The following is a 27480-nucleotide window of genomic DNA, read 5'->3' as shown; positions in this document are numbered from 1 at the left end:
GTTGCTCTAGGAGTCAAAGTCCAATGAAATGGCAGCATCCTCTGATTCGCTGCTGCTCACTCTATCAATAAAATCGGTTGCAGACACTGAGATTGCGAGCTCTGCTATCTTTCGAAGCACATGCATGCCGCTTCCGAAAGTGGCCATTTTTGCCTTCTGCTTTGATGTTCGCAAAACTTCAGAGTGCGTTTAAAAATCACCGCCTTGTGGGAAAAAAGTGAACTGCTTAGGAAACAATATAAGTTCTCCTCCATGTCCTCCCCGCAGGGGCGTCTGCGCAAGCAGGCGTTTGGTGTGTTGCGACACCACGGACCCGAGCACACGAGGGTTGGACCCTCCCGTGTGTAGCCGTGCGCGGCTTAGCCGTGTCCGGGGAAAGGGGGATCCTGGAGGTTGAGCCGATGCTGGGTGATCGGACCTTTAAGGCCCCCCGGCGGAGGCAACACACCTCTTTGGCCTCTGCTTCACGTAGACGGCACCCCCGGACTGACCCACCCGGGGGAAATCGGTAGTCGCCTCTTCCTATCTCTCTCTCCTCAAACCTTCGTCTTTATCTCTCACTTTTTTACCTTTCCTGTCTTCTTCTCTTTTCCATTTACTTCCGTTCTCTACGGCGGCAAGGGTTAACCTTGTGTGGATATCCTACCTTGGGTACACCATATTTGGTTATAGCGACGGCGTACGGCTGGCGTCATGCAGGCTTGTACACAAGCTCTGCCGCGTCTCCTCGTTGGGCTCCGTGGTGGGCGGTCGGCGCTGTTGCCGAACATATTCATTTTCTATGGCAGCACAAACCTCTGTCGTCTATGATCGGCGTCTGAAAAGATGCCGCACCGAAGTACCATTTCATTTCTCCTTTCGGAACAATGCACCATCCTTCCCCAAGTTCTATGTAGTACACAGCGAAAGCAGCATGCCAGTAAGAAAACTCTCACCATTCCTTGTAGCCAAATGCCTGAAAGAAAAAATCGGACCGACGTACAAAGCCTCCAAAATGTCTAGCGGGGACCTCCTCCTAGAACTGAATGATAAAGACCAAGCAGAGAAGCTCACTGACCTTACCAGTATTGGCGACGCCACAGTGACAATTTCACCACATAGAACACTGAACACAAGCCGGGGAGTGATTTCTGAAGAAGACTTTATTGGATTGAGCGATGAGGAACTCCTTGAGGGTTTCCAAGAACAAAATGTGACAAAAGTACAAAGAATAGTAATCCGCAGAAACAACCAAGAAATCCCCACCAAACATGTCATACTCACCTTTGGAACAAGCGAAATGCCTACTTCGCTCGATGCAGGTTATGTTAAAGTCAATGTCAGAGCATATATCCCTAACCCTAGACGATGCTTTAAGTGCCAAAGGTTCGGACATGCTTCACATACATGCCGAGGCCAAGCAACCTGTGCTAAATGCAGCTCCAATGATCACCAATCAGATAACTGCACCTCTCCACCACATTGTGTTAATTGTAAAGAAGATCATCCAGCTTACTCGCGGTCTTGCCCTTGCTGGAAAAAAGAAAAAGAAGTGATTGCACTAACTGTCAAAGAAAAAATTTCGTTCTTTGAAGCCAGAAAGCGGCTGTCATACCTTCCGCGTAGAAGTTACGCCGATGTGACGCAGTCGGGGGCAGCGTCACAGAGGCCTCCGGAGTCCTCCGAGCCCACGCGCAGTGGTGCTGCAGTGACTCCTCCCGCCCCCGTGATGGAAGCAGCCGACGCTGCTCCATCCTCCTCCAAGGCCCTGCAAACACCAGTCCCGCAGGGCCCTAAGATAAAACGAACCCCAAGGCCCGAGGCACGTGTCTCGGCGCCCAACTCTCGGTCCTCCAGCGCTTCAGAAAGAGCGATGGAGATCGACACAAGAACACCGGTGTCATTGACACCGAAGGACAAGCGCTCTCTTGAGCGCGGTAAGAGGGACAAGATCCCAATAACCACTCAAATTAAGAAGGCGATAACCTGAAGGTTATCGCTGATTTGTATAAGCCTTTTTAAATCTATGTCACCTAACATCTCACCTCTTATCCTTTCCGTAGTGCCAATTCTTACCTTTTCATTTTAAGATGGCTTTTATTATTCATTGCAATTGTAGAGGTCTCATGCACAATCTAGGTGACATCAAAGATATCATCAACATTTTTTCACCAGTTGCTGTATGTCTTCAGGAAACAAATCTCGGTCCAAAAAATAGTAAAATTCTCAAAGGTTTCACTGTCGTCCGAAAGGACCGCGAATGTTCCACCCGTCTGTCAGGCGGAGTGGCTATAGTCGTGCAGGGCGGCACTCCTACCCGAAACGTCCAATTAAATACACCTTTAGAAGCCGTAGCTGTCACCATTCTATCTTACAAAACCATCACCATTTGCTCACTGTATATTCCACCCCACACCCACTTCACTACTAAACAATTAGAAAATTTAACAGATCAGTTACCAGAACCATTTGTTTTAGTAGGGGATTTTAATGCTCATTGTACACTATGGGGGAGTGTCAAAACTGACCAAAGAGGACAGTTGGTTGAAGATTTTATTTTATCCAATGACATCTGTCTCTTAAATTCAGGCGCCCCGACCTACTTTTCACCAACTTCCCGCACTTTTAGTTGTTTAGACTTAGCTATTTGCTCACCTTCACTTTTTCCTGATCTTAAATGGGAAGCTCTCGACACGTCATATGGCAGCGACTACTTACCCGCAGTCATCAAACTCCTATCATCACCAAAAACCCTAGTAACTAGACCACGTCGATGGAAATTACAGCTCGCGGACTGGCCGGTCTTTATGGAGAACGCGATACTAGAAGATGTCTTTTCGCCAAAGCTAAGTATTGACAAACTTAATAAAAAAATCACTGAGGTTATAATCCGTGCGGCAGAAAAGGCCATACCCCAGTCATCAGGTATTGTGCACAAAAAGCTAAACCCCTGGTGGACGAAGGAGTGTGCTGACGCTAAAAAAGCACAAAATAAGGCCTGGGGAATCCTACGAAGGTACCCCACCTATAGCAACCTGTTAACCTTCAAACAAGCGAAAGCCAAAGCCCGGTTCATTCGTAGACATGCTGAAAAATCATCATGGCAAAAATACATCTCTTCAATTAATAGTTCGGTAACATCAAAACGAATGTGGGATCAGGTGAGAAAATTTAGAGTACTCATCTTACACAATACCACTACTTGCATGCCCAGGCACACATACAACACTACAGGACCAAGCCAACTCATTAGGTGAACACTTTTACAACATTTCCAGCTCGGCAAACTATTCAAATTCATTCTTAAAATATAAAGAGTCGGCGGAGAAACAGAGACTGCCCACCACTGGGGCTTCAGCTGAAATGTATAATAACCCCCTCACAATACATGAATTGAACAGAGTTCTCTCTGCCGGTAAAAAAACGGCAACAGGTCCTGACCGTGTCCACTACACAATGCTGGCACACTTACCTCAGAAATCGGTAGGGACACTTCTTAAATTTTTCAATATGATATGGGAGTCTGGGGTAATGCCCACAGATTGGAAAAATGCGATAGTAGTGCCCTTTCTAAAATCTGGTAAACCCGCAACATCCCCTAGTAGCTATAGACCCATTGCGTTAACAAGCTGTCTAGCTAAATCCTATGAGAGCATCATAAACACAAGACTCACATTTATTCTTGAAACAAGACGCCTAATAGATATGCACCAGTGCGGATACAAAAAGGGTTGCTCCACCATTGACCATCTCGTACGACTAGAACAGGAAATACGTGACACCTTCCTACACAAGCAATATTGTCTGACGGTTTTCTTCGATTTAGAAAAGGCCTATGATACGACGTGGCGATATGGAATCCTAAGAGACCTGGCTGACCTGGGAATTCGCGGCAGAATGCTAAATTGTCTATGTAATTTCATGTCAAATAGAACATTTCAAGTGCGTCTCGGCACAACACTTTCACGCATATTTACACAAGAAAATGGCGTACCACAAGGCAGGCACGTACCCAGGATTTTTTTTCGGGGGGGGGGCCCACCACCTCTATCATCATCATCATCATCATCATCATGTTTTATGTCCACTGCAGGACGAAGGCCTCTCCCTGCGATCTCCATTTACCCCTGTCCTGCGGCAACCGATTCCAACTAGCGCCCGCGAATTTCCTAATTTCATCGCTCCACTTAGTGTTTTGTCGTCCTCGATTGCGTTTTCCTTCTCTTGATACCCATTCTGTAACCCTAATGGTCCGACGGTTATCTAACCGGCGCATTACATGACCTGCCCAGCTACATTTTGTCCTCTTGATGTCAATTAGAATATCGTCTATACCCGTTCGCTCTCTGATCCAAACCGCCCTCTTTCTCTCTCTTAACGTTATGCCTAGCAGTCTTCGTTCGATCGCTCTTTGCGCGGTCCTTAACTCATTCTCAAGTCTCTGCCCCATATCTCAGCACTGGCAAAATGCACTGATTGCACACCTTACTTTTCAATAATAATGGTAAGCTTCCAGTCATGAGCTGGCAGCGTCTGCCGTATGCGATTCAACCTATTTTTATTCTTCTGTGAATTTGCTTCTCATGATCAGAGTTCCCTGTGATTAATTGACCTAGGTAAACGTACTCCTTCACAGTCTCTAGTGGCCGACTGGCGATCCTGATCTCTTGTTCCTTTGACCAGCTATTTATCATTATCGTCATCTTCTGCATATTATTATTCAACCCCACTCTTACACTCTCTCTGTTAGGGTCTCCAATCATTTGTTGTAACTCGTCTGCATTGTTGTTGAATAGAACAATGTCATCGGCAAACCGAAGGTTGCTGAGATATTTGCCGTCGATCTTTACTCTTCCCAGTTTAATAGCTTGACTTCTTCTAAGCACGCAGTGAATAGCTTTGGAGAAATTGTGTCTCCCTGTCGGACCCATTTCCCTATAGGTATCTCCCTGCTTTTCTTGTGTAGAATTATGGTTGCTGTAGAACCTCTGTATATATTCTTACGCGAACGACGAGCCAGTAAGATGAGAAACTGTTTACAGATTATATTTACAACAACGGTTGCAGCGCTGACCGGTTAGATTCACAGCGCGAGCCCAGTTCGTTCTTCCTCCTCTTTTCTGGAGTGATGGCGCCCACGCACCTCGTTCAAACAAACAAATACCACACGCATGTAGCAATATTTTTCAAGCTTTTTACGTAAGCGTTCTGTAGTCCTTGATTACGTAGTGCCTCTAGACTGCTGGTATCTCTACTGAATCAAGTGCATTTTCGTAATCTATATAAGCCACATAGAGAGGCTTATTGTACTCTGCATATTTCGCGATAACCTGATTGATGACATGGATGTGATCCATTGTAAGGTATCTCTTCCTGAAGCCAGCCTGTTCCCTTGGTTGACAAAATCCAGTGTTGCCCTTATTCTATTGGAGATTATTTTGGCAAATATCTTATATAATACTGGGAGCAAGCTAATGGTGCTATAATTTTTCAATTATTTAACGTCTCTTTTTTTGTGGATTAGTATAATGTCTGCATTCTTCCAGTTTTCTGGGACCCTTGCAGTCGATAGACACTTCGTATAAATAGCCGCCAGTTTTCCAAGCATTATGTCTCCTCCATCTTTGATTAAATTGACTGTTATTCCACCTTATCCTCGCGCTCTTCATCGTTTCATGTCTTGCTGGGCCCTTCTGACCTCATCGCTAGTTATACGAGAGTTTCTGTATCCTGTTCACTACTGTGTCTAAGTGAGGTATCGTGACTCCTCTGGGTACTGTATACAGGTCAGCTTAGAATTTTTCCGCTGCTTTTACTGTATCTTCGAGATTGCTTATGATATTATCCTTCTTATCTTTTTGTGCATACATCATGGTTTGTCCTATGCCAGGTTTCTTTTTTTACTGATTTCAGGCTGCGTTCATTTTTTTATGGCTCCTTCAGTCTTTCACATGTTATAGTTTCGAATATCAGTTATTTTCGCCTTGTGGATCAGTTTTGACTGTTCCGCGAATTGCGTAACGCTGTGCGGCCGCCAGTCCCATACAACCACATAGAGCGCAGGACTCTGCGATTCTAGACGTACTGCGCTCACCGAGAAAGGTTAGAAAAACACCCACATAAGCACAGCAGAGAAGTGGCTACGTGAGACGGTTCGACCGATAACTGTAGAAGCGTCATTCAAAGCAGGTAAGTATTCTCCACTTCCGGCGGCGTTGTCTCTACTTCCTTTTTAAATAAAAAGATGTTGATCCATAAATATTCTCATAAACAACGGTTAACATGTTTATTATTCGCTTTTGCTTGCAGTTTGGTTGTTGCGTTGGCTCACTCCCTTAGTATATCGCTTAATTTCTCAACTCCTTGCGATTTTTGTTTCCGGTTTCCAATTTTGCACGAAAAGTGCTATACAATTAAGGAAAAACAGACGAGGTAACTGGCGACAGTCATCTTGCTTATGGGTTTAAGGGTTATTGCAGGGTGTCATGATGGACGCTCTTTCAAATCATTTTAGTTCCCACCTTATCTAACCCATATCACGTGTATATGGTTCCGGGCATCTGCCAGCGTCGCGGCGAGCCGTAACTCAAGGAAATAATGAAGCAAAGGGAAAAGTTAAACGCAATTGGTGTTTTCTCCCGCCGCAACTCGTTCCATGAGAGTTCAGACCAGCTGAGTAACAGCCGCATCTCTCTCCTGGTCCCAGGATCCGCCTAAACAAAAAAGGTTGAACTAACAAAAGCAACAGCTATGCGCATGACGGTTGAATAGATGGTGACAACTGAGCGCATCTCGAGTTAATCGCGCGAGTGCGGAATCTGTGAGAAAACTGTCCTTCACATTACAAGAAATGCCGATAACTACCGCCATCTAAACGGAGTGAAAAAGGCAGCATAAGGCTGACCGATTAGCAGGTGCCAAGTCTCAACATTAATCTGGCGGCGCTTTAGGAATGTGTGAGGAGTGGTGGCGTAGGTGGGGAGGGGGGGGGGTATGCCACTTGATTTCGGGGGGGGGGGGCCCGGGCCCCCCCGGGCCCCCCCCTGGGTACGTGCCTGCCACAAGGGTGCATTCTGAGCACGACACTTTTCATAGTCAAAATGAACTCTATTAACTCTATGAACTCTATTATAAAATTATCCCATCATCTGTTATGCACTCATTATATGTCGACGATTTGCAAGTTTCTTGCCGCGCTTCAAATCTACCCGCCTGCGAAAGGCAACTACAAATAACGATAAATAATCTGACACAATGGGCCGACAAAAATGGTTTCCGGTTTTCAACACACAAAACTGTTACAGTTCTCTTTTCCCAGAAGCGAGGTCTACACTGCACTCCTGTTCTCACATTGTATGGTACAACGCTGCCGGTCAAAGAAGACTACAAATTTTTAGGTGTAACTTTTGACACAAAACTTAATTTCCTTGCCCACATTAACTCAACTAAGGTAAAAGCAAATAAAGCACTAAATATCATTAAGGTTTTATCGCACAAGCACTGGGGATCTGACCGAACATGTCTATTACGTATATACCGGTCTCTTGTACGTAGCATTCTCGACTACGGTAGTGTAGTTTATGGTGCAGCTAGGCAGTCCTACATTAAGCGACTTGATCCAGTTCACAATCTTGGCCTACGACTGGCGAGCGGTGCGTACAGAACATCGCCTGTCCAAAGTTTATATGTGGACTGCAATGAGCCGTCCTTACAGCAACGCAGAGCACTACTTACACTTTACTATGTATTACGAATTCGATCATCACCACAACATATATGCTACAGCATCGTAACACAATGCAAATCACGGATACACTACACAAACAAACCAAACATAATTCGGCCACTAATCTTACGACACGAAGAATACTGTCAAGATTACGACGTTCCTCATGAGGCCCTGCAGGTTGCTGAAAGGCCACCAAGGTTGCCACCATGGTACAACTTTTCACAGCTATGTGACTGGACACTAACACATCTAAAGAAAAAAGACATTCCACAAGAACACATAATACAAGAGTTCCGAGCCATTCAAGAAAAATATAAAAATTACACGGAGTTTTACACTGACGGCTCCAAAACACAAGAATACGTAGGTGTTGGGATCGTAACAAAAATTGGCAAAATATCACTCGAATAAATAATTTTTCTTCAGTGTTTACCGCCGAAGTTCTTGCAATATGGACGGCAGTAGAAAAAATAACTAGCGACAAGCAGATGAATGCTATCATATATACCGATTCGTTAAGCGCACTCAGATCTCTAAACCTTAACTCCGCGTCTGAACCCCTAATTGGTAATATCCTAAACATGTTGGCCTATAATGAATATGGAAGAACCATACGATTCTGCTGGGTCCCAAGTCATGTCGGGATACCAGGGAATGAAGCAGCAGATAGATGCGCGTTCATAGCTGCGCACAAAGGTATAACACAAACAACACTTCCATACAAAGACAGTATCCGAGCGATTCATAAGGCCCTGACATCAAAGTGGCAACTAGAATGGGACTCATGCACAAATAACAAGTTACACACAATAAAACCCCTGCTTGGAGAATGGAAGTTGTGCAGTCACCAGCGACGCTTCTATGAGGTGATACTATGTAGACTTCGAATCGGGCATACACACCTGACACACAATTTTCTACTTCAAAACGAGAACCCGCCAACTTGCGAGAAGTGTCATGAACCTCTCACCATAATGCACATTATTATGACATGTAGAAACATTGAAACACAGAGACAAAGGCTTTTACAAAATCTCTACAACTTATACCCGTGTCACACGGGCGTTTGGAAGGCCTTCCAACCGATAGTCAGTTGACTCAAAGGTCAAATTCGAGCTGCCACACGGGCCGTTTCGAAGGCCGTCGAGTCAATAGTCTATCGAGTCAACGGAGCACGTTACAACTCTATCGAAATCTCGACGGCCTTTGAGCAACGGAAGCGGAAACAGCGCGTACATGCCCTCTCGTTCACAGTGTGCTCGTACTCACGGTTAGAAAAAAACATCAAACCAAAATGCTCTAAAAATACTATATATGAGTGTTATTAATTATTCGATAAAGTATTTTTGCCACTTGACATGTGCGAACACACACCAAAACGGCGGCCGCATCGAGCGGCGAAAGCGTTGCCGCAGTTTCGCTACTCAACAACTTGAAAACTAAACATATATGTATGGCGATGTATAAACAAATGTTTGTGTAGAAACAAACAAAAGAAATTATAGGGCTATTAAGAGGTTTTAATGTTGTTTAACTTTTCGTGTCTTGAAAACGAAAATAAAGATCCTCAGCGCCACACAATTTTGTGAGAAACGCCTGAACCACTCAACGGCCTTTCAAAAGTGCCGTGTAGCAGCGCGACAACTCCTTTGAGTCGATAGAGTTGTGGCGTTTCGAAGGCCGTCGACTGGAAGGCCTTCCAAATGTGCCCGTGTGACACAGGTATTACACATACCTTTGCAACCCGCATCAATACTCGGAGATGAACCGCTAGTGCCCTTCACTGACTTGTTCAGCTTTTTAGAAGAAACTGATTTTTTACACAAACTCTAAAGTATCGCAGCTTGTGCTGCTTTAAGACTTGAATTCCTAATATCTTGTGGCTGGCGCAGCATGGCCTTAGTCGCTTTTGCGCCATTAAACCCAAATTAACTAACTCCTCCATGTCCAATGGCAGTGTGTCTGTGAGCAGTGCAGGTCTCAAAAGCGGGGTTTCAATTCATTAACGTGGGCTATAACAACGCCTAATGGCGCGGTAGAAGAGCTAACAGTAGTTGCAGTTCTAACGAACCAGTTGGGAGCATCGTTGAGGCTGCTGGTAGTTTTCCTTGTCTAACAGCAGTATGTCCATGACTGGCATCACACGTCACATGTATACTGCAAAGTCAAGACAGCATCATTGGGTGTCGAGCTCTGGCAGACCAACCGTGTCAGCTTGTGCTCACACCGTTGACAGGAAGAGCTTTAGCTTGTAGTGGTGCGTCCATGCCCAGCGTTGCAAGCATTGGCACGTACACAGCTTTTGATTGATGAGGCTTGGAATTGACTTTTACTCCGGGTGTCACTTGTCACATGTGACACAACACCCCCGCAACTCCACACAAGCGTTTTCACTCCTTGATGACTACTCACATAGCTCAGCGCCGTGCCCACACTTTTACTGCACCCAACACACACAACACTGAAGTTCACATGAGAAGTCACACCACCACATAAGCTATCATGGCACACACAATATGCTTTTTCACACACACACACACACACACACACACACACACACACACAAAGACGATGCCACTCGGTGTCCATTGAGCTCCACCAGATCAACCATGCAACACAGCAAGTTGTGCTTATGCCTGGGACAGGAATAGCTTTAGCCAGTGGTGGCATCCATGTCAAAGGCTCAGAAGTGTCCAAAGAGATATAACTTTATTATATCTGATTGGGTCCAGGGGTGGCGGTGGTCGGGTGACTAACCCCCAGTCCCCCCTTCCTTAGACGGCGGCCATTCAATGATTGCTGCCGGCGTCTTCGGACAGTCCAGAGTTGCTCCTCTGGGTCCAAGCAGTCAAAGCTCCCATGCAGTTCGCTCGAACAAGGATCGGTCATAGCAGGAGTGCCACCTCGCCAAGCCTGCCTCTGAAAAAAGATGTCTTAGATTGAGCCACAAGTATACTAACTGTATTTTTTCAACATACTTTACAGAAACAGACACCATATTTATTCAAATGTAAGGTGATTCTCAATTTACTTGGCTTAGAAGTAATCTCCCACCTTATTGTGAGGCTGATGGCTTCAGTTACTGTTAATATGGTAGCAGCAGTGCCATGTTTTAAGTAATCTAGTTGTAAACTGCGGAAAGCAAAACTGCACTTGCCACCAAAAATACAAAGGGAGTGCCTTTGATAAAGTCACTGAGAGAACAATTTAACTGCCCGAAAATAATGCAATGGCAGCTGTGACAGTGAGAGGCTTCCATAACTAAAGCCTGGCATGTTTACGGTAAACACTGATATGCTGAAAATGCAAGCAAATGCACCACAATTGCACATAATGAAACCACGAACATACGGCAAGGGTGTACTTTGTCTCGGAAATAGAAAAAATATTACAATTAAAATGCAAAACGATGCTACAAAGAAATGGGAAAGGACACACAAAAGTACATGCCCACAGGGCATCATTCATTGTTACTGTCAACTGCAGTCTCAAAAACGAAAGGAAGGATGAGTGCTGTATGCCTGTCCCTGTCAGCAAGAACAGGTCATCTTCCATGAAATCCACCAAGGTCTTCAGAGATGCCCATGACACAATAGAGCATGGCAAATTTGATTACACAGTGAGCTGCCGCACAACTTCGAACACTGCTTCTATGACACACCTGCATAAGTGCCAACTGCACTAGGTCACGTTTAACAAAAGAAATCTTTATATCTGTATCAGGGATCCAAATGTAGGGCATGCTCAGAAGTGGAAATATTGCAATAAAAGTAAAGGTTGCATTATATTCATGCAAATACCATACGTCAACAAGTGTTTGTAAGGAGAGGCATAACAGATATGCAGAGCATGCCCATGTGCCCTATTTGTTTGTTTTTTTCCTTTTAGAGAAAGCCAGAAAACAATATATGCAAGCAATTGCCCAGCACTTGTCTGCGATTACTTATTACGCGATATAAATAATGCATGCCAACATGTATTTGTAAACACAAGTTTGTCACATCAATTGTGAGCACTTCCTTTGGATACTATAAAGCTCGTGCAAGTTATTTCATTTAAGTAAATCTTTTGTGTCCGAAAGGAAGTGCTCGGGTGGGAGTCAAACCATCGACCTTGTTGGAATTAACAGGGATGACTAAGCAAATTAAGGGGAATGAGCAAGTAAATTAAGAGGAGGACAACCAAGAGTGATGACTAAGCAAATTAAGGGGGATGTGTACATCATGTCTCCATCGTTAACGCATCAGCACTTGGGTCTTTGCCTTTAAGTCTTAGGGATAACATAAGAGACCATGTGAATTTTCTTTATGGCCTTATTCTTATTGGCTAAACAATGAAAGTACCCCGCAGGGGCGTCTGCGTGAGCAGGCGTTTGGTGTGTTGCGACACCACGTACCCGAGCACACGAGGGTTGGACCCTCCCGCGTGTAGCCGTGCGCGGCTTAGCCGTGTCTGGGGAAAAAGGGATCCTGGGGGTTGAGCTGAAGCTTTGTGTTTGGACCTTTAAGGCCCCCCGGCTGAGGCAACACACCTCTTTGGCCTCTGCTTCGCATAGACGGCACCTCCAGACTGACCCACCTGGAGGAAATCGGCAGTCGCCTTTTCCTGTCCTCCTCTCCAATCTTCGTCTTTCTCTCCCACTTTTGCATCTTTCCTGTCTTCTCTTCACTTCTTTTACTTCCGTATTTCCTGGCGGCAAGGGTTAACCTGGTGTAACTATCCAAACTTGGGTATCTTATAGTAGGTTATAGTGGCGATGCATGGCTGGCGTCTTCAGGCTTCCAATCCTGTAGCGTCCCCTTGTTGGGCTCGGTGGTGGGTGGCCACCATCGCCGCCGAATTTTCCCATTTTTTATGGCAGAAGCTTTTCCCCCATTACCTGATCGCTCCCTGAAGAGGGGGCGCACCGATGAACAATTCAACTTCTTTATGCAACCGAAAGTGTCCTTCCCTAAATACCACGTTGTCCACAGTCAGCACGAAAAGAAGACAGTCCGAATGATATCACCATTTCTTGTAGCAAAATCCATCACTGAAGCAATAGGCCCAGGTTATAAAGTAACGAAGATGGGAAGTGGCGATCTTCTACTCGAAGTTCGCGACAAGCCACAGTACGACAAACTTTCAAAACTTGTAGCATTTGGGGACATTCCCGTTTCTGTAGGCCCACATAGGTCGATGAACACAGTGCGCGGTGTCATCTCAGAAGATGACCTTCTCGAACTCACCGAAAGCGAATTATTAGAAGGATGGCAAGAGCAGAACGTCGTCAAGGTACAAAGGATAAAAATACGGCGAGATGACAAAGAAATACCAACCAGGCATATAATCATCACTTTTGGAACTAGCAACTTACCAGATGCAATTGAAACAGGATACTGCAAACTGCGGGTAAGACCGTACATTCCTAACCCACGCCGATGCTTTAAGTGTCAGCGGTTCGGGCACGGTTCGCAAAGTTGCCGAGGGCGCACTACTTGTGCAAAATGTGCATCAAAGGAGCACTCGTCTGAAACTTGCACTTCCGCCGCACGTTGCGCTAACTGTGAAGGGGATCACCCCGCATACTCTCGTTCTTGTCCATCATGGAAAAAAGAAAAACAAATCATCGAAATCAAAGTAAAAATGAACCTTTCCTTCCAAGAGGCGCTCAAACGCTTCTCCATCAATCACTCTAGTCCATCCTACACCGATGTGGCGCGCCGGGGGGCAGCGCTACATCCTTCGGCGGCCGCCCAAGTCACACGGAGTGTGACGGCGGTCACGCCAACAGCCCCCTAGGCTGGAACAGCCAGCGCTGTACCGGCCCCCACAAAGGAGGACCAGCAGACCCTCGGGCCTGTTGGACCCAAGGCCACTGCAGGTGCAGATAGGCCCACCACCCCCGCGAACGTGCGCGCTGCGCAGGCACTATCCACCGCCTCAGACGAGGAGATGGATACCAATCCGGCGTCTCAGACGCCGAAGGAACGGCGCAGCTCCCTTGAGCGCGCCCGGAAGATAGAGAGATCTCGTTTCACGGGGCCTGGAAAGGTTTCGTGAGATAAGCTAATCCATATTTCTTAGACACACAGCACAAAACACATACATTATGGATACACAAATAATACAATGGAACGTCAGGGGTTTACTCCACAACCTAGACGACATTAAGGAACTTTTACATAAGTACAGTCCAAAGGTGCTGTGTGTTCAAGAAACACATCTTAATCCTTCACGCACGAACTTTCTCCGGCAGTATACCGTTTATCGAAAAGACCGCAACGACTCCCTCACCTCGTCTGGCGGCGTGGCAATAATAGTAGAAAAGGGTGTCGCTGGCCGGCAACTACAGCTTAAAACAACTCTAGAGGCAGTTGCAGTCCGTGCGGTACTGTTTAATAAACTGATCACAATTACCTCTGTATACATCCCCCCGAACTACCAACTTTCAAAAACAGAATTTCACACCTTTATTTATGAACTGCCCGAACCATACATTGTCGTTGGAGATTTTAATGCACACAACACCCTCTGGGGAAGCCGTCGCTATGATGCCAGAGGACGCTGTCAGGATTGGGGGCTCAATCCCATCGTCCGTGGTCCTTTGCCAAGATTGGAGTACGGCATGAATTCGAAGGTAGCTGGCCCATGCCGTCGTCCAACTTATTTACGCTGAGATCGTTGATGAAGTGAAGAACTGTTTCTCATCGAGAACGAGGGAAAGGCTTTATTTACAGAAATTAAATCAGTCTAACATGACTGCTTGAGAAAAAGAGTATCAGTCCAACATGACTGCATGAGAGAAGTGAATCAGTCTAACATGACTGCTCAAGAGAAGTGTGTTCAGCATTCGCACAACCACAGTTTTTATACACTCGATCCGCCGGCCATACGAGGCGGCGACTGTTCGTTTACTCATCACCAACTCGCCGCTGCTCTGCAGATCAGTTTACAGACACAAAGGCACACACATTCCGATGCCCAAACGACGGCGTTGAAGGGGTGCCGTTCCGGGAAGTATCGGTGCCGATCGAGGGTCGCTCGTTGTTTTGCGTCACGCCGAAGCGTGAGAAGCACCAAAATACGTCGTTCCCGCGGCAGCTTGTCCATGCGTGTCAAATCAGGTCCACGTTGGGGAACTCCGAAACCATTGTTCACACACCGAACTCGTCCCGTCACAATGTCGATGGGGCTGGAGGAAGGAAGCGGTTTTCAGCACAAAGGCCGCTTCTTCGAACGCCTCCTAGCTGCAGTGACGGAGAGGGTGCGGAATGCGCGTCTTGCCCCCCTTGTCGTAATCGGGTGGCAATCTTGCTTAGCAGCTCGCCATTCTTAACAGCGCCTCCATGGCCCGAAAAATCTCGACTGTCTAGCGCTGACAACCGCTAGGAAGGAAGAGAACGGCTGCTGGTCAGGGGGGGACTGATGTCTTGGCTCGCAGCGACCACTTGTGCATTGATGTCACCGCCCCAAAACATCCAACAAGGACAGGCAACTGCAAAATGAACCCCACAACACGGCTCTGCGCCGAGATGACGTGCATTGGCTCTCACTTTAGACTCGCTAGGCTTCAAAAAAACAGCAACATAAGTGCAGAAACAAAAAAAATGCTACATTTCACTATGCCAATTTCTGAAGCAAATTCCTGCTGACAAATTCAGCAATTATTGGAGGGAATTCTGCTAAATGAGAGGGGATTTTCTTCGCCTAATAAAAGTTAACACTAGTAACCCTAAAATTTAGGCGGGACCCTCAAACGCAGAATTCAAATTAGCCTGCTCAAACCATCCGCATTGCTATGCAACTTTCCCTTCTTATATCTAACGGAGAAGTTGTACTCTTGGAGAGTGAGGCTCCATCGGAGCAAGCGGCCATTTTTGTGTGACATTTGATTGAGCCACGTCAGAGGACAGTGGTCGGTCTTGAAGATGAACTTCGCTCCGTACAAGTAACACGACAACTCCCCGCAGGGGCGTTTGCGTAAGCAGGCGTTTGGTGTGTTGCGCCACCACGTACCCGAGCACACGAGGGTTGGACCCTCCCGCGTGTAGCCGTGCGCGGCTTAGCCGTGTCTGGGGAAAGGGGGATCCTGGGGGTTGAGCCGATGCTGGGTGCTTGGACCTTTAAGGCCCCCCGGCGGAGGCAACACACCTCTTTGGCCTCTGCTTCACATAGACGGCACCCCCGGACTGACCCACCCGGGGGAAATCGGTAGTTGCCTTTTCCTGTCTCTCTCTCCCTATTACCTTCGTCTTTCTCTTAGTTTCCACCTTTCCTGTCTCCTGCTCTCTTCTTTTTACTTCTTTTTTTTCCTGGCGGCAAGGGTTAACCCTGTGTGGATAGCCAACCTTGGTTATTTCATATTTGGTTATAGTAGTAATGTACAGCTGGCGTTTGCAGGCCGTGTTTCACAGGTCCTGCAGCGTCCCCTTGTAGGACTCCACGGTGGGTGGCTGGCGTTACTGCCGAAATCTCACATATGTTTATGGCTACCTCCTTCCCTACACTCCCTGATCGCCCTCAGAAAAGAGGGCGCACCGATGAAGTATTCAAATTTTTTGGTCGGCAAAAAGAATCTTTCCCTCGTTTCCACGTTATCCATTCTGAAACACCAGCTAAACCAGTGCGAACAATTTCTCCATTTCTTGTATCGAAGTCCCTTACCGAAGTTTTTGGTCCAGGATATAAGGCGTCGAGGATGGCTAGCGGTGACCTCCTCCTGGAGCTCCGCGATCACAAACAATTTGAGAAACTGCCTAAACTTGTATCATTTGGGGAGACCCAAATAGTAGTAACCCCGCACCGCACGATGAATACCTCCCGCGGCGTTGTCTCAGACGATGATTTGCTGCAGCTCTTTGAGGCTGAACTCTTGGAGGGCTTCAGTGAACAAAATGTTATAAATGTCAAAAGAATCAAGATGAGGCGAGATGGTAAGGAACTTGCGACCAAACACCTAATACTCACCTTTAACTCAAGTGTCCTGCCCGAGTCCATCGAGGCCGGGTATATCAAGCTCCGTGTTCGTCCATACATCCCTAATCCCCTGCGTTGCTTCAAATGCCAGCGTTTCGGTCACAGCTCGCAGAGCTGCCGAGGCCGCCAAACCTGCGCTAAATGCAGTGCTAATGAGCACACTTCTGAATCGTGTGAAAACTCTCTCCACTGCGTAAACTGTGAAGGCGAGCACGCTGCATACTCGCGGTCGTGCCCGTCTTGGAAGAAAGAAAAGGAAATAGTTACGATTAAAGTTAAAGAAAACATAAGTTTCAAAGAAGCACGCAGGCGGGTATCTTTCCTGCCAAAGCACACCTTTGCCGAAGTGGCGCGTCAGGGGGCAGCGCTACAACGGCCTCCGGCGGCTGTCCGTCCCACACCCAGTGAGGCGGCAGTGACGCCATCCGCCCCCTCGGCGACTGCAGCTAACGCTGCTACGCCACCACAGCAGGCGGGGCCAACGACCACGAAGGTGGGCGCAGCCGAGGCTACCCCAACCTCCCCGGCCCCGTCCAGCGCTGGCAACAACCGGCGCAGCCAGATCCCTCAGGGAGCCCCACCGACCTCCGGGCTGGTGGGCGCAGGGATCTTGCCTTCCGAGGCAGGACCCTCACAGAAAACTCGCTCGCAAGAGCATGTGTCCAGCGCCTCCCAAGAGGCAATGGACACTACACATGTCCTCACGGCGCGCCAAGCGCCTAAGGAGCGGCGAGGCTCACTCGAACGCTCCAGAAAGGGCAAAACCCCGATTACAGGGCCTCGAAAGGGCTCTGTAATCTAAGACATCTTTCAGTTTCCGTACACACAGCACCAACTTACTTTAAAAATGGATACACAAATAATTCAGTGGAATGTCCGAGGTCTTCTTAGAAACCTAGATGATGTGCAGGAACTCATCCAAAAACACAATCCAAAAGTGCTGTGTTTACAGGAAACACACCTAAAATCCAAACACACAAATTTTCTCCGACAGTACATAACTTATCGCAAAGATCGCGATGATGCTGTCGCATCATCGGGTGGTGTCGCCATTGTTATCCATAAGAACATTGCGTGTCAACTTTTACAGCTAAAAACGCCTCTCGAAGCAGTGGCGGTCCGAGCTGTTCTTCTAAACAAACTCATCACCATTAGCTCTCTTTACATACCCCCACATTACCAATTAACGAAACACGAATTTCAATCTTATGTAGATCAATTGCCAGAACCTTATGTTGTTCTTGGCGATTTCAATGCGCATAGCACCTTGTGGGGAGACTCTCGCATCGATGCGCGAGGTCGTCTCGTTGAACAGTTCCTTTTTTCTTCTGGAGCGTGCATTCTAAATAGGAAAGAACCCACATATTACTCTCTTGCAAACAGATCCTTTTCGTCAATAGATCTTAGTATAGTCTCCGCGTCTATACTACCCGAACTCAACTGGGAAGTTACGAGCAATCCTTACGGGAGCGATCACTTCCCCGTACTGCTAAAAACATCTAAAGAAAATGAATTTCCCCCACAAGTTCCTAGGTGGAAGATAGATACAGCCGACTGGGAGAAATTTCGAAATCTATCTAGACTCTCATGGGCTGATATGTCTTCTCTAGAAATCGATGCCGCTGTGGAGTATTTTACAGCGTTCATAATAGATGCCGCATCTAAATGCATATCTGAAGGAAGCGGTTTGGGATGCAGACGGCGTGTCCCGTGGTGGAACGAGGAATGTAGGATTGCTCGTAAGAAACAGAACAAAGCGTGGGGGTTGCTACGCGCTTCCCCCACTGCAGAGAATCTTATCAACTTTAAGAAAGTAAAATCTCAAGGCAGGAGAACCCGCAGGCAGGCCAGAAGAGAAAGTTGGCAGAACTTTTTATCAAGTATAAACTCGTTTACAGATGAGGCGAAAGTCTGGAACCGCGTAAATAGAATTAGAGGGCGGCAAACATATTCACTCCCACTAGTAAATACACAGGGCGATACACTGAAAGATCAAGCCGACTCACTGGGGGAACACTTTGAGAGTGTATCAAGCTCAAATCATTATTCACAATCCTTCCTAAAATATAAACAAATCGAAGAATGCAAGCCACTCACCAATAAATGCCGACAGAATGAACCGTACAATTGCCCTTTTAGTGCTGCCGAGTTGAAAGCTGCCTTGAGCGCATGCAAGACCTCTGCACCGGGATCCGATAGAATCATGTATGCCATGCTCAAAAATTTACACAATGACACACAAGTAACACTACTTACACTCTTCAACACTATCTGGGACGCAGGGTACCTTCCAACGGCATGGAAAGAAGCCATTGTGGTCCCTGTTTTGAAACAAGGGAAAGACCCTTCTTCAGTGGCAAGTTACCGCCCGATAGCCCTCACAAGCTGCATGTGTAAGGTATTTGAAAAAATGATAAATCGGCGACTCATCCACTTCCTTGAACAAAACAAAATGCTTGATCCCTTTCAGTGTGGCTTCCGAGAAGGGCGCTGCACAACCGACCATCTTGTACGTATTGAAGGACATATTCGTGACGCGTTTGTACACAAACAGTTCTTCTTATCGATATTCCTCGATATGGAGAAGGCGTACGATACGACCTGGCGGTATGGAATCTTGAGAGATTTGTCAGAAATGGGCATTCATGGTAATATGCTAAACGTAATAAAAAGCTACCTGTCCAATCGTACCTTCCGGGTGAAAGTAGGCAATGTGCTGTCACGTCCTTTTGCACAAGAAACCGGCGTACCCCAGGGTGGCGTGCTCAGTTGCACACTCTTTATTGTTAAGATGACAACACTTCGTGCTTCCGTACCACCCGCCATCTTTTACTCTGTCTACGTGGACGACATTCAAATAGGTTTCAAATCCTGTAACCTCGCAGTGTGCGAAAGACAGGTACAGCATGGTTTGAACAAGGTGTCAGGGTGGGCAGAGAAAAATGGATTCAAAATCAATCCTCATAAGAGTTCTTGTGTTTTGTTCACAAGGAAGAGAGGCCTAGTTCCGGATCCCTGCTTGGAAGTGTGTGGACAACAGATACCTGTAAACAAAGAACATAAATTTCTAGGTGTCATACTTGACTACAGACTCACTTTCGTCCCCCACATTAAATATCTTAAAGAAAAATGTCTGAAAACAATGAACATAATGAAACTTCTTTCCCAGACTACGTGGGGTAGTGACAGGAAGTGTTTAATGAATCTATATAAAAGCCTCATTCGATCACGACTAGACTACGGTGCCGTCATTTATCACTCTGCCACCCCGAGCGCACTAAAGATGCTAGACCCTGTTCACCATCTGGGTATCCGTTTAGCCACAGGAGCTTTCAGAACGAGTCCCGTACAAAGTTTATATGCAGAATCGAATGAGTGGTCACTACATATCCAGAGAACATACATCAGCCAAACATATTTTTTGAAAGTCCACTCTAATCCCGAACATCTCTGTTTTAACACCATTAATGATATGACATATGCTACACTATTTCGTAATCGTCCTTCCGTAAGACAGCCTTTCTCGCTGCGTGTGAGGGAGCTTAGTCATGAAATGCATGTTCCAATCCTCGAACTTCGCCTAATGCATCCAGCCAAGCTGCTACCTCCTTGGGAGTGGCAGTCGATACAATGCGATACATCTTTCATTGAAGTTACAAAAAACGCTCCAGAGATTGAAATCCAGATGCATTTCCGGGAACTCCAGCACAAACACTCCTGCACGGAGTTCTACACAGACGCATCGAAGTCACACGACGGGGTGTCCTATGCAGCCGTCGGGCCATCCTTCTCAGAAACCGATGTACTGCATGCGGAAACTAGTATCTTTACGGCGGAGGCTTACGCACTATTGTCGGCTGTGAAGCATATAAGGAAATCAAAACTCCAGAAAGCAGTCATATATACGGATTCCCTTAGTGTTGTGAAGGCCTTGATGGCTTTCTCAAACCACAAAAATCCAGTAATTAACGAACTTTATTCTGCTCTGTGTAAAGCGTATATAGGTAATCAGCATGTCATCATATGCTGGGTGCCAGGTCATAGGGGCATCGAAGGTAACATTCTTGCGGACCAGATGGCCACGTCAGTTACATCGCATTCTGCTAATCCCACCGCTGCAGTTCCTGTCACAGACCTGAAGCCCTTCTTACGGAGGAAACTACGGAACCAGTGGCAACGGCTATGGGACGCAGAAACAAATAATAAGCTCCACGTGATAAAGCCACAGTTAGGATTCTGGCCTTCCGTAACAAAATCACGCCGGACAGATGTCCTATTCTGTCGTCTGAGAATAGGACACACATTTGGCACACATAACTTTTTACTCACCGGAAACGAGTCTCCAACCTGTGGTAGATGCGGGGAGAGGCTGACCGTCCTCCACGTCCTCCTGGAGTGTCGGGAAGCCGAATATGAAAGAAAGAAACATTTTCCCTTAGCCTACCGGCAGCGCATCCCCCTTCATCCTGTTATGTTACTCGGCCAAGAACCATTATTTGACACCAACGCAGTCCTGAGTTTTCTGAAAGATGTTGTCTTGCATGTTTTTAGCCCTACATGTTCATAGCGGGTCCTCTCTTCAGACGACGCCGCTGTGATAGCTCCTTGGTATAGCACATGCCTCTAGACCCTTGTTTTCAAGGGCTCTGGCGAGGCAGCAGTGCTCCAAGTAATGTTACCATCTTATACATTTTATATTTTGCATCATTCTTGTACGATGGATTTTAATGTTCATAGTATTCATTAGTCATCGCCATAATTTTATAGTACGTAGATTTTACGCACTTTACAGCGAATATTTTTAGGCCACTCTACAGCCATGTCACATCTTCATAATACACCGTCAACATTAACACTTGTCATGGCGCTCTTTGGCCAAACCTGGCCCTTGCGCCACAAAAAACCACACATCATCATCATCAACACGACAACTCCTGGGCGGCCCAAACCAAACAAGCGCATTCCTTCTCTGAAGCGCTGTAAGCTTCCTCCCTTACATTTAGTTTACGGCTGGCATAGAGGATAGGATGCTCCTCGCTATCGTCGCCGACCTGACTAAGTACCACGCCCATACCTCTGTCGCTTGCGTCGCATTGAACTATGAATTCCTTTGTGTAGTCTGGCGCGCGAAGCACAGGGCGAGAAACCAATAGCGTTTTCAAACTTTGGAAAGCGTTCTTTTTGTCCTTATCCCAGTGTACCCCTATTGAAAATTTGCCCGATGCTGGGCATAACGGAATCCATCATCCATCATAATGGTGGATTATGGTAGTGGGTATGCTGGGTGTTGGGCATAGTGGGTGCCGGGTAGCATGCTGGGTGCCGGGTGGCGTGCTGGGTGATGCTGGATGCCGGGTGGCATGCTGGATGCCGGGTGGCATGCTGGATGCCGGGTGGCATGCTGGGTGCCGGGTAGCATGCTGGGCGATGCTGGGTGACGGGTGGCGTGCTGGGTGCCGGGTGGCGATGCTGGGTGCCGGGTGGTGTGCTGGGCGACGGGTGGCGTGCTGGGTGCCGGGTGGCGTGCTGGCTGACGAGTGGCGTGCTGGGTGACTGATGGGCACAGCGGGTCAAGAGCAAGGTGTGCAATGGATTGAATGAGCAGCAAGTGCACTTGAAAAGCTTATGATGGTCTATATTCATGCAGTCTTGAGTCGTGCGAAGTGTGCAGCCTGTTTCTACATGTGACTAAGTATGCAGCTATGTGTTCATCTGCCGTATGGAATAAATATGTATACTGTTATATGTGACAAACATTTTTATTGCCCATCTGGCAGGGAGGCCTCTGCTCTTTTCGGCTGACGTACTCTCTTTCCCTGTCGGGCAGCTTCGGTAAAAAAGCTTCGCAGGTGCTTTCGCACAGCTGCAACACGGTGTTCCGCAGGTGGTGCTGCTGGCCCCGAAGGATGCAGGGCCACATACTTCTCCAGGCAGTCTAAAAGAAGAATGCAATAAATGTAGAACTAAGTTATTTTTGTTACAATTTGTAGTAATAAGTCAATGAAGGAAATCTGCTGCAATCACTTCAAGCAAGATTCAACGAAAAGTTTCAGATACTAAAATGCAGTACGATTTATTTCGCATGAACATGCTACCTGGCATGCATGCCAAAGTAGCTTTAGTTGCAGTGAGAACACATACACATTGTTTTGTTGAGTAATATGGGATTCTCGTCGAGTTGGCTTGGCTTTGTGTGTAGCTTGGCTTTGTGTAGTAATTCTTCCTTCATTTCTATTCTCAAATAAGATAACATCACTGCAAGTAAGCCAAAAGTGATGAGAGGCCACATCTTGCAGAAGTTCCAAGGCTGTGAAAGCAGCACATTGGAAAGGCAGTGGTTTAAAGGGGTTCTTTGATTCAAGCGTTGCATACTGCTTCAGGAAGCAGGATGTACACCATGGGATTCAGATATACCCGATAAATAATTTAATGATAGCATTACTATACCGAGCGATTTTTCAGTTTCTAGGCTCCGAGTGATGCTATTACGTCGTAGGAGAGGAAACTCAACACGGCTTGGTCACGTGGGTCACAGTAAAGTGACATAAAACTATGCTGTGTCGACTGCTCGCGCAACACGTGCTCTGCCAGCAGAGGTAAACAAATGGCAACTCGAAGTGCATGCCGCGATTGCTATAATTATTGCTAGAGCGACGACGGTAAGAAAATATTGCGGCTTGTGAGAGTCGATGATTCATTCTGAAGCACCGTCAGTGTTAGCTTTGAAGTGAACCGGAAAAGGCCTAGCGACGATATCGGCGCCGCCGAATGATCCGATGCGGTGAGGCTGCCGTCGGTGCCAGAGGGACCACTCATCGGTCGCTGATTGGCCTTTACACGTTGCGAAATGCCAAGTGAACAATACCACTGGGAGCTGCTGAACTATGCGACGTTAACAGCCCTCCGCTACAGGGCTGTGCATGTCTCGGTTAGCCAGGGGCCAGGGTAAGCTCGGTTAGTGTTCTAGAAAGCCTGTAGCATAGAGAAAGGTGTTCTATATGCCTCTAGCTCGGTCATAGTGGAGGCTATCGGCATTTCATCGCTGCTCATCATATGTCACATTTTTGTACTAGTGTGCTATGACCAATATTTTCGTTCCTCCGCTGTCACAGCATAACAGCCACGCTAGCGGTGGGTCTCAACCACGAGGAGGAGCTTTTAATGACTTTTTGGAGCTGAATTCAAATTATTTTGAAATATTTGCAACGTCTAATACCTCGTTGTGGGTGCCCTCGCATACAGAAGCAGCCTACAACAGGCTTTTTCTAGCCTCAAAATTTGGTGTCTCAACCCCTTTAAGCTTCTTTTCAGACCAAACAATTTGGCAAGTTATTTCAGATACTTCTTCAAAAACATTGTAATGAATGCTCCATCATCGAAAACTATGATCACACAAGTCTACATTACACTTTTTCAAAGACCACGAGGTCGCTGAAATGTACCTACTGTTTATTATATTACACAAAATTTCACTAACATCATTCCTTTTTTTTGGCATTTCCCTTTGCTGTGTGTACACCAACACTACTCGTACATACCGCATTTACTCGCATAATGATCGCACTCACGTAATGATCACGCCCCTAAAGTATTTGTGAAAATTCGTTTTTTCCTTTGCCGTGTAATTATTGCACCATGAACTTGTCGCAGCAATGTCGTGTGCCAAGTCTAGATAATAACGATCGCGCTTACCATCTGTCAAATGCTACGTGAACAGCTCTTGAAGACATACCAAGTGGTCTGCACACACCCAACATACTTAAGCAGTGGCCCCATTTCATTCCTTTCATTACTTTCCGCACTTCCATGAAAAAAAAAAACTACAACCAAACTTGCCTCAGCTTTATTTGTAGGCTTCATAATGGCTGTGGTCAACAACATAAGAGCGCCTTTAGATTCTTTTTGTCTGCACTCGTGGGCTGTTTCTACGTCACTGGCAGCTAAGCGCGCCCATCTGTTTCCGTCCCCTCAATGCGGACACGGCTACATTACAATTATTGTCGCAAACTAGCCAATATTAACGACATTATTCATTACTGATACGGAAGAAATTGCTACAATGGGCATAATGTACTCACGAGAAGAAAAATAATCATGTTCGGCGCGTTCGGCTTGCTCTGCCGGACACCATTTTTCTTTTCGTGTCCCGTACTGACAGCGGCAGCCGCCTGCTTGTTGACCCATTGTCATCCCGCAGTAAATGCGGGGCGAAAAAAGAAAATGTTTCTTTTCATGGGACATTTACCCCCCGTAATGATTGCACACGTGAATTCTTGTCAATTTGTTTCACAAAATAGTGTGATCATTATGTGAGTAAATAAAGTACAACTTTCAGATATACAGCAGTGTTTCTTAAATCAGCTGACTGTTTACTTACTCTTCACAGCATCCACTTTCGCTGGTGTTGCCGCCAGCTTGCCGGATGATTCGGACATCGTCCGGCAAGCTTGCCCAGTCAGACTTCTTTCGCCAGCTTCTGCTTGGGTCCACAGATGCCTGGCTACATCCAGCACGCATTTGGCATCACCCCTAGACTTCATTATGTACTGCCACTTATTTTCAGGCATGTGGAGGCTTTCACCAACCAGTACCTGCAAGACACGAAGTATTTTTTTCACCGGTACTCTTAACACTAAAGCACACTTGTATAAAACAGTATGGCATAGCTGAGAACCATCCATTTCTGATAAAACCCAACAATTTCTGTTCTGCACATCAGAAATGTTTTATAAAAATGGTGTTAAACTAAATCTCACCTTGAAATTGACCTTTCTGTAATGGGTACTAATACATGCAAGAGACTAACTTAACAAAATTTGCCCACCTTGCGTGAGCAAACAGAATATATTATAGTTCAACACTGCAATAAAGAAATCAACGAAGAAAGCAAAAAAAAACTGGTTCCAATAGGTGCAGTGCCGAGCAAAGAACAGTGAAAGAATGAGTTCGAGCAATGAGGCCGCAAAAATTGAAAGCCTTGGAGTTTTTTTCACATACGCCCGCGTACGACGCCGGTTCTGGCCGGATCTCTACCGCTCTGTGCCTCATTATGTCGCAACTTGCCAATTGTGTCAGCACCGGAAGAAACCTCCCCTGCCACCTGTTGGACGACAACATCCAATTGAAGTTCCCTCTGAACCTTTTCTTTCACGTAGGTCTTGACCTGCTCAGCCCTTTTCTGATGACAACTAGAGGAGGAACAAGTGGATGGCTGTCGCTACTGATTATGCGACATGCTATGCGATAACAAAGCTGTTGCCGACTAGTTGCGCAACTGACCACTTATTTTCTCCTCCCCGATGTTATTCTCCACCACGGTGCACCTTGACAGTAACAGACCTGGCCGCTCGTTCTTCTCTCGAGTTGTCGACGACCTCCTCCACTCTGTGCACAAGCTGTCCACCACCTAACACCCACAAACAAAGGGTCTTACAGAATGTCTCAACCCAACACTCGTAGAGATGCTGTCGATACACGTTTCCACCGATCACTGCAACTGGGACACGACGCTGGCCTACGTGACATTTGCATATAACTTGTCCTGACATGACACCACAGAATATTCAACCTTGTATTTTTTGTAATGGTTGTGACATTTAAACTATATGTCAGTGGCTGGTTAGAAACGCTGACTTTTCTTGAGGCTCATGCGTGTTTACATTAGCACTCGACTATGTATGTGCACTAACGTTACTTTCCCGACACGTGGCATAATTGTTGATACAAACATCTTTTTTACCTGAAATTTCATTAGAAATCACATCTATGCAGACAAAGTGAAAGAATTCGGCATCACCTGTCCATTGACAACACAAAAGAGCTCATCTGCTTGAGGTGGCCCTGTGTGTGCTGCAGCAGGCGAAACAGCACTGCCTGATGCAGTCGCCTCCGCTGCAACCAATGGCAAAATTTATTGAAACATATAGTGGTCATGGCTACTAATTCAGTGCAGAAATCACAGGAATAAAAACAGATACATAGGCAGACCAACATATATGCATGATTATGCACTGAAAGCCTGCCATGAAGTTACAATTTTTAACTAGCTTAAAACTATGCGGTTTTATGTGCTAAGAGTATGATTAAATTATGTGGCATGTCACAGAGGGGGGACTCTGGAATAATTTGGACCACCAAGGGTTCTTTAACATGCACCTAAATCTAAATACACGGGTGTTTTCGCGTTTCACCCCTATCGAAATGTGGGTGCCGTGGCCGAGATTCAATCCCGTGACCTTGTGCTTGGCAGCGCAACACCATATAGCTTTAACTTGCTTAAACCAGTGCTTTGTTAAAGGGAAGCTGCAGAGTTATCCAGAAAAAAATGAGTGAAGAGCTGTACATAATGGTTTTCAACCCTCCGAATTCGAATATTGCATTGAAATTGAGCGAAAGAAAGCGCAAACAGATTTTATTTTGACAAAAAGTGCAGGAGCAGACTCGGGGCAGCTCACGTGCCTCGTTTCCGTCTGTTATTGGTCGGGCACCTCGTGACGTCGCCAATGGTGTTCGTCCGGACCGACCGCTACCACCACACATGAAGCACGGTGCAAGGTGGTTTGGCGCTGTGGTTTAGTGAGACGCTAATGGTAAATCTCGAGAGGTTGCGTTTCTCTGAGGATTTCGGCGTTGCTCCCTACATGTACATAGCCGGCCTCTCCAAGAAGCAAAAGTTGCTGGTAGCAAGCAGTGCTTTCGACGCAAACGAAAGCGAAGTTTTAGCATCTCCTCATGTTCAAAATGTTATTTGGCGAGAATGCTTTTTGCAAAGCTGTATTCAGTGATCCAATGAGTTTGTTTCCGGGCAAACAACT

The 27480-nt window shown here is 46.4% G+C and overlaps 1 protein-coding gene across 1 annotated transcript in view; it reads right to left on the bottom strand.

Moving 5' to 3' along the window:
• Positions 1-1608: 1608 nt before the first annotated feature.
• LOC139047860 (uncharacterized) overlaps positions 1609-27480 on the bottom strand; it is a 54381-nt gene continuing 28509 nt past the window's right edge. The window contains exons 5-9 of the mRNA XM_070522006.1: positions 26463-26557; positions 25044-25257; positions 22433-22601; positions 21971-22219; positions 1609-1747 (exon numbers count right to left, since the gene is read on the bottom strand). Of these exons, the coding sequence (XP_070378107.1) occupies positions 1609-1747; positions 21971-22219; positions 22433-22601; positions 25044-25257; positions 26463-26557 (866 nt within the window). The remainder of the gene's footprint in view (positions 1748-21970; positions 22220-22432; positions 22602-25043; positions 25258-26462; positions 26558-27480) is intronic.

Source organism: Dermacentor albipictus, chromosome 7 (assembly GCF_038994185.2).
Source record: "Dermacentor albipictus isolate Rhodes 1998 colony chromosome 7, USDA_Dalb.pri_finalv2, whole genome shotgun sequence".
Classification (NCBI taxonomy): domain Eukaryota; kingdom Metazoa; phylum Arthropoda; class Arachnida; order Ixodida; family Ixodidae; genus Dermacentor; species Dermacentor albipictus.
The sequence above is the reverse complement of the archived record's forward strand: the minus strand, read 5'-3'. Positions and strand labels throughout refer to the sequence as shown.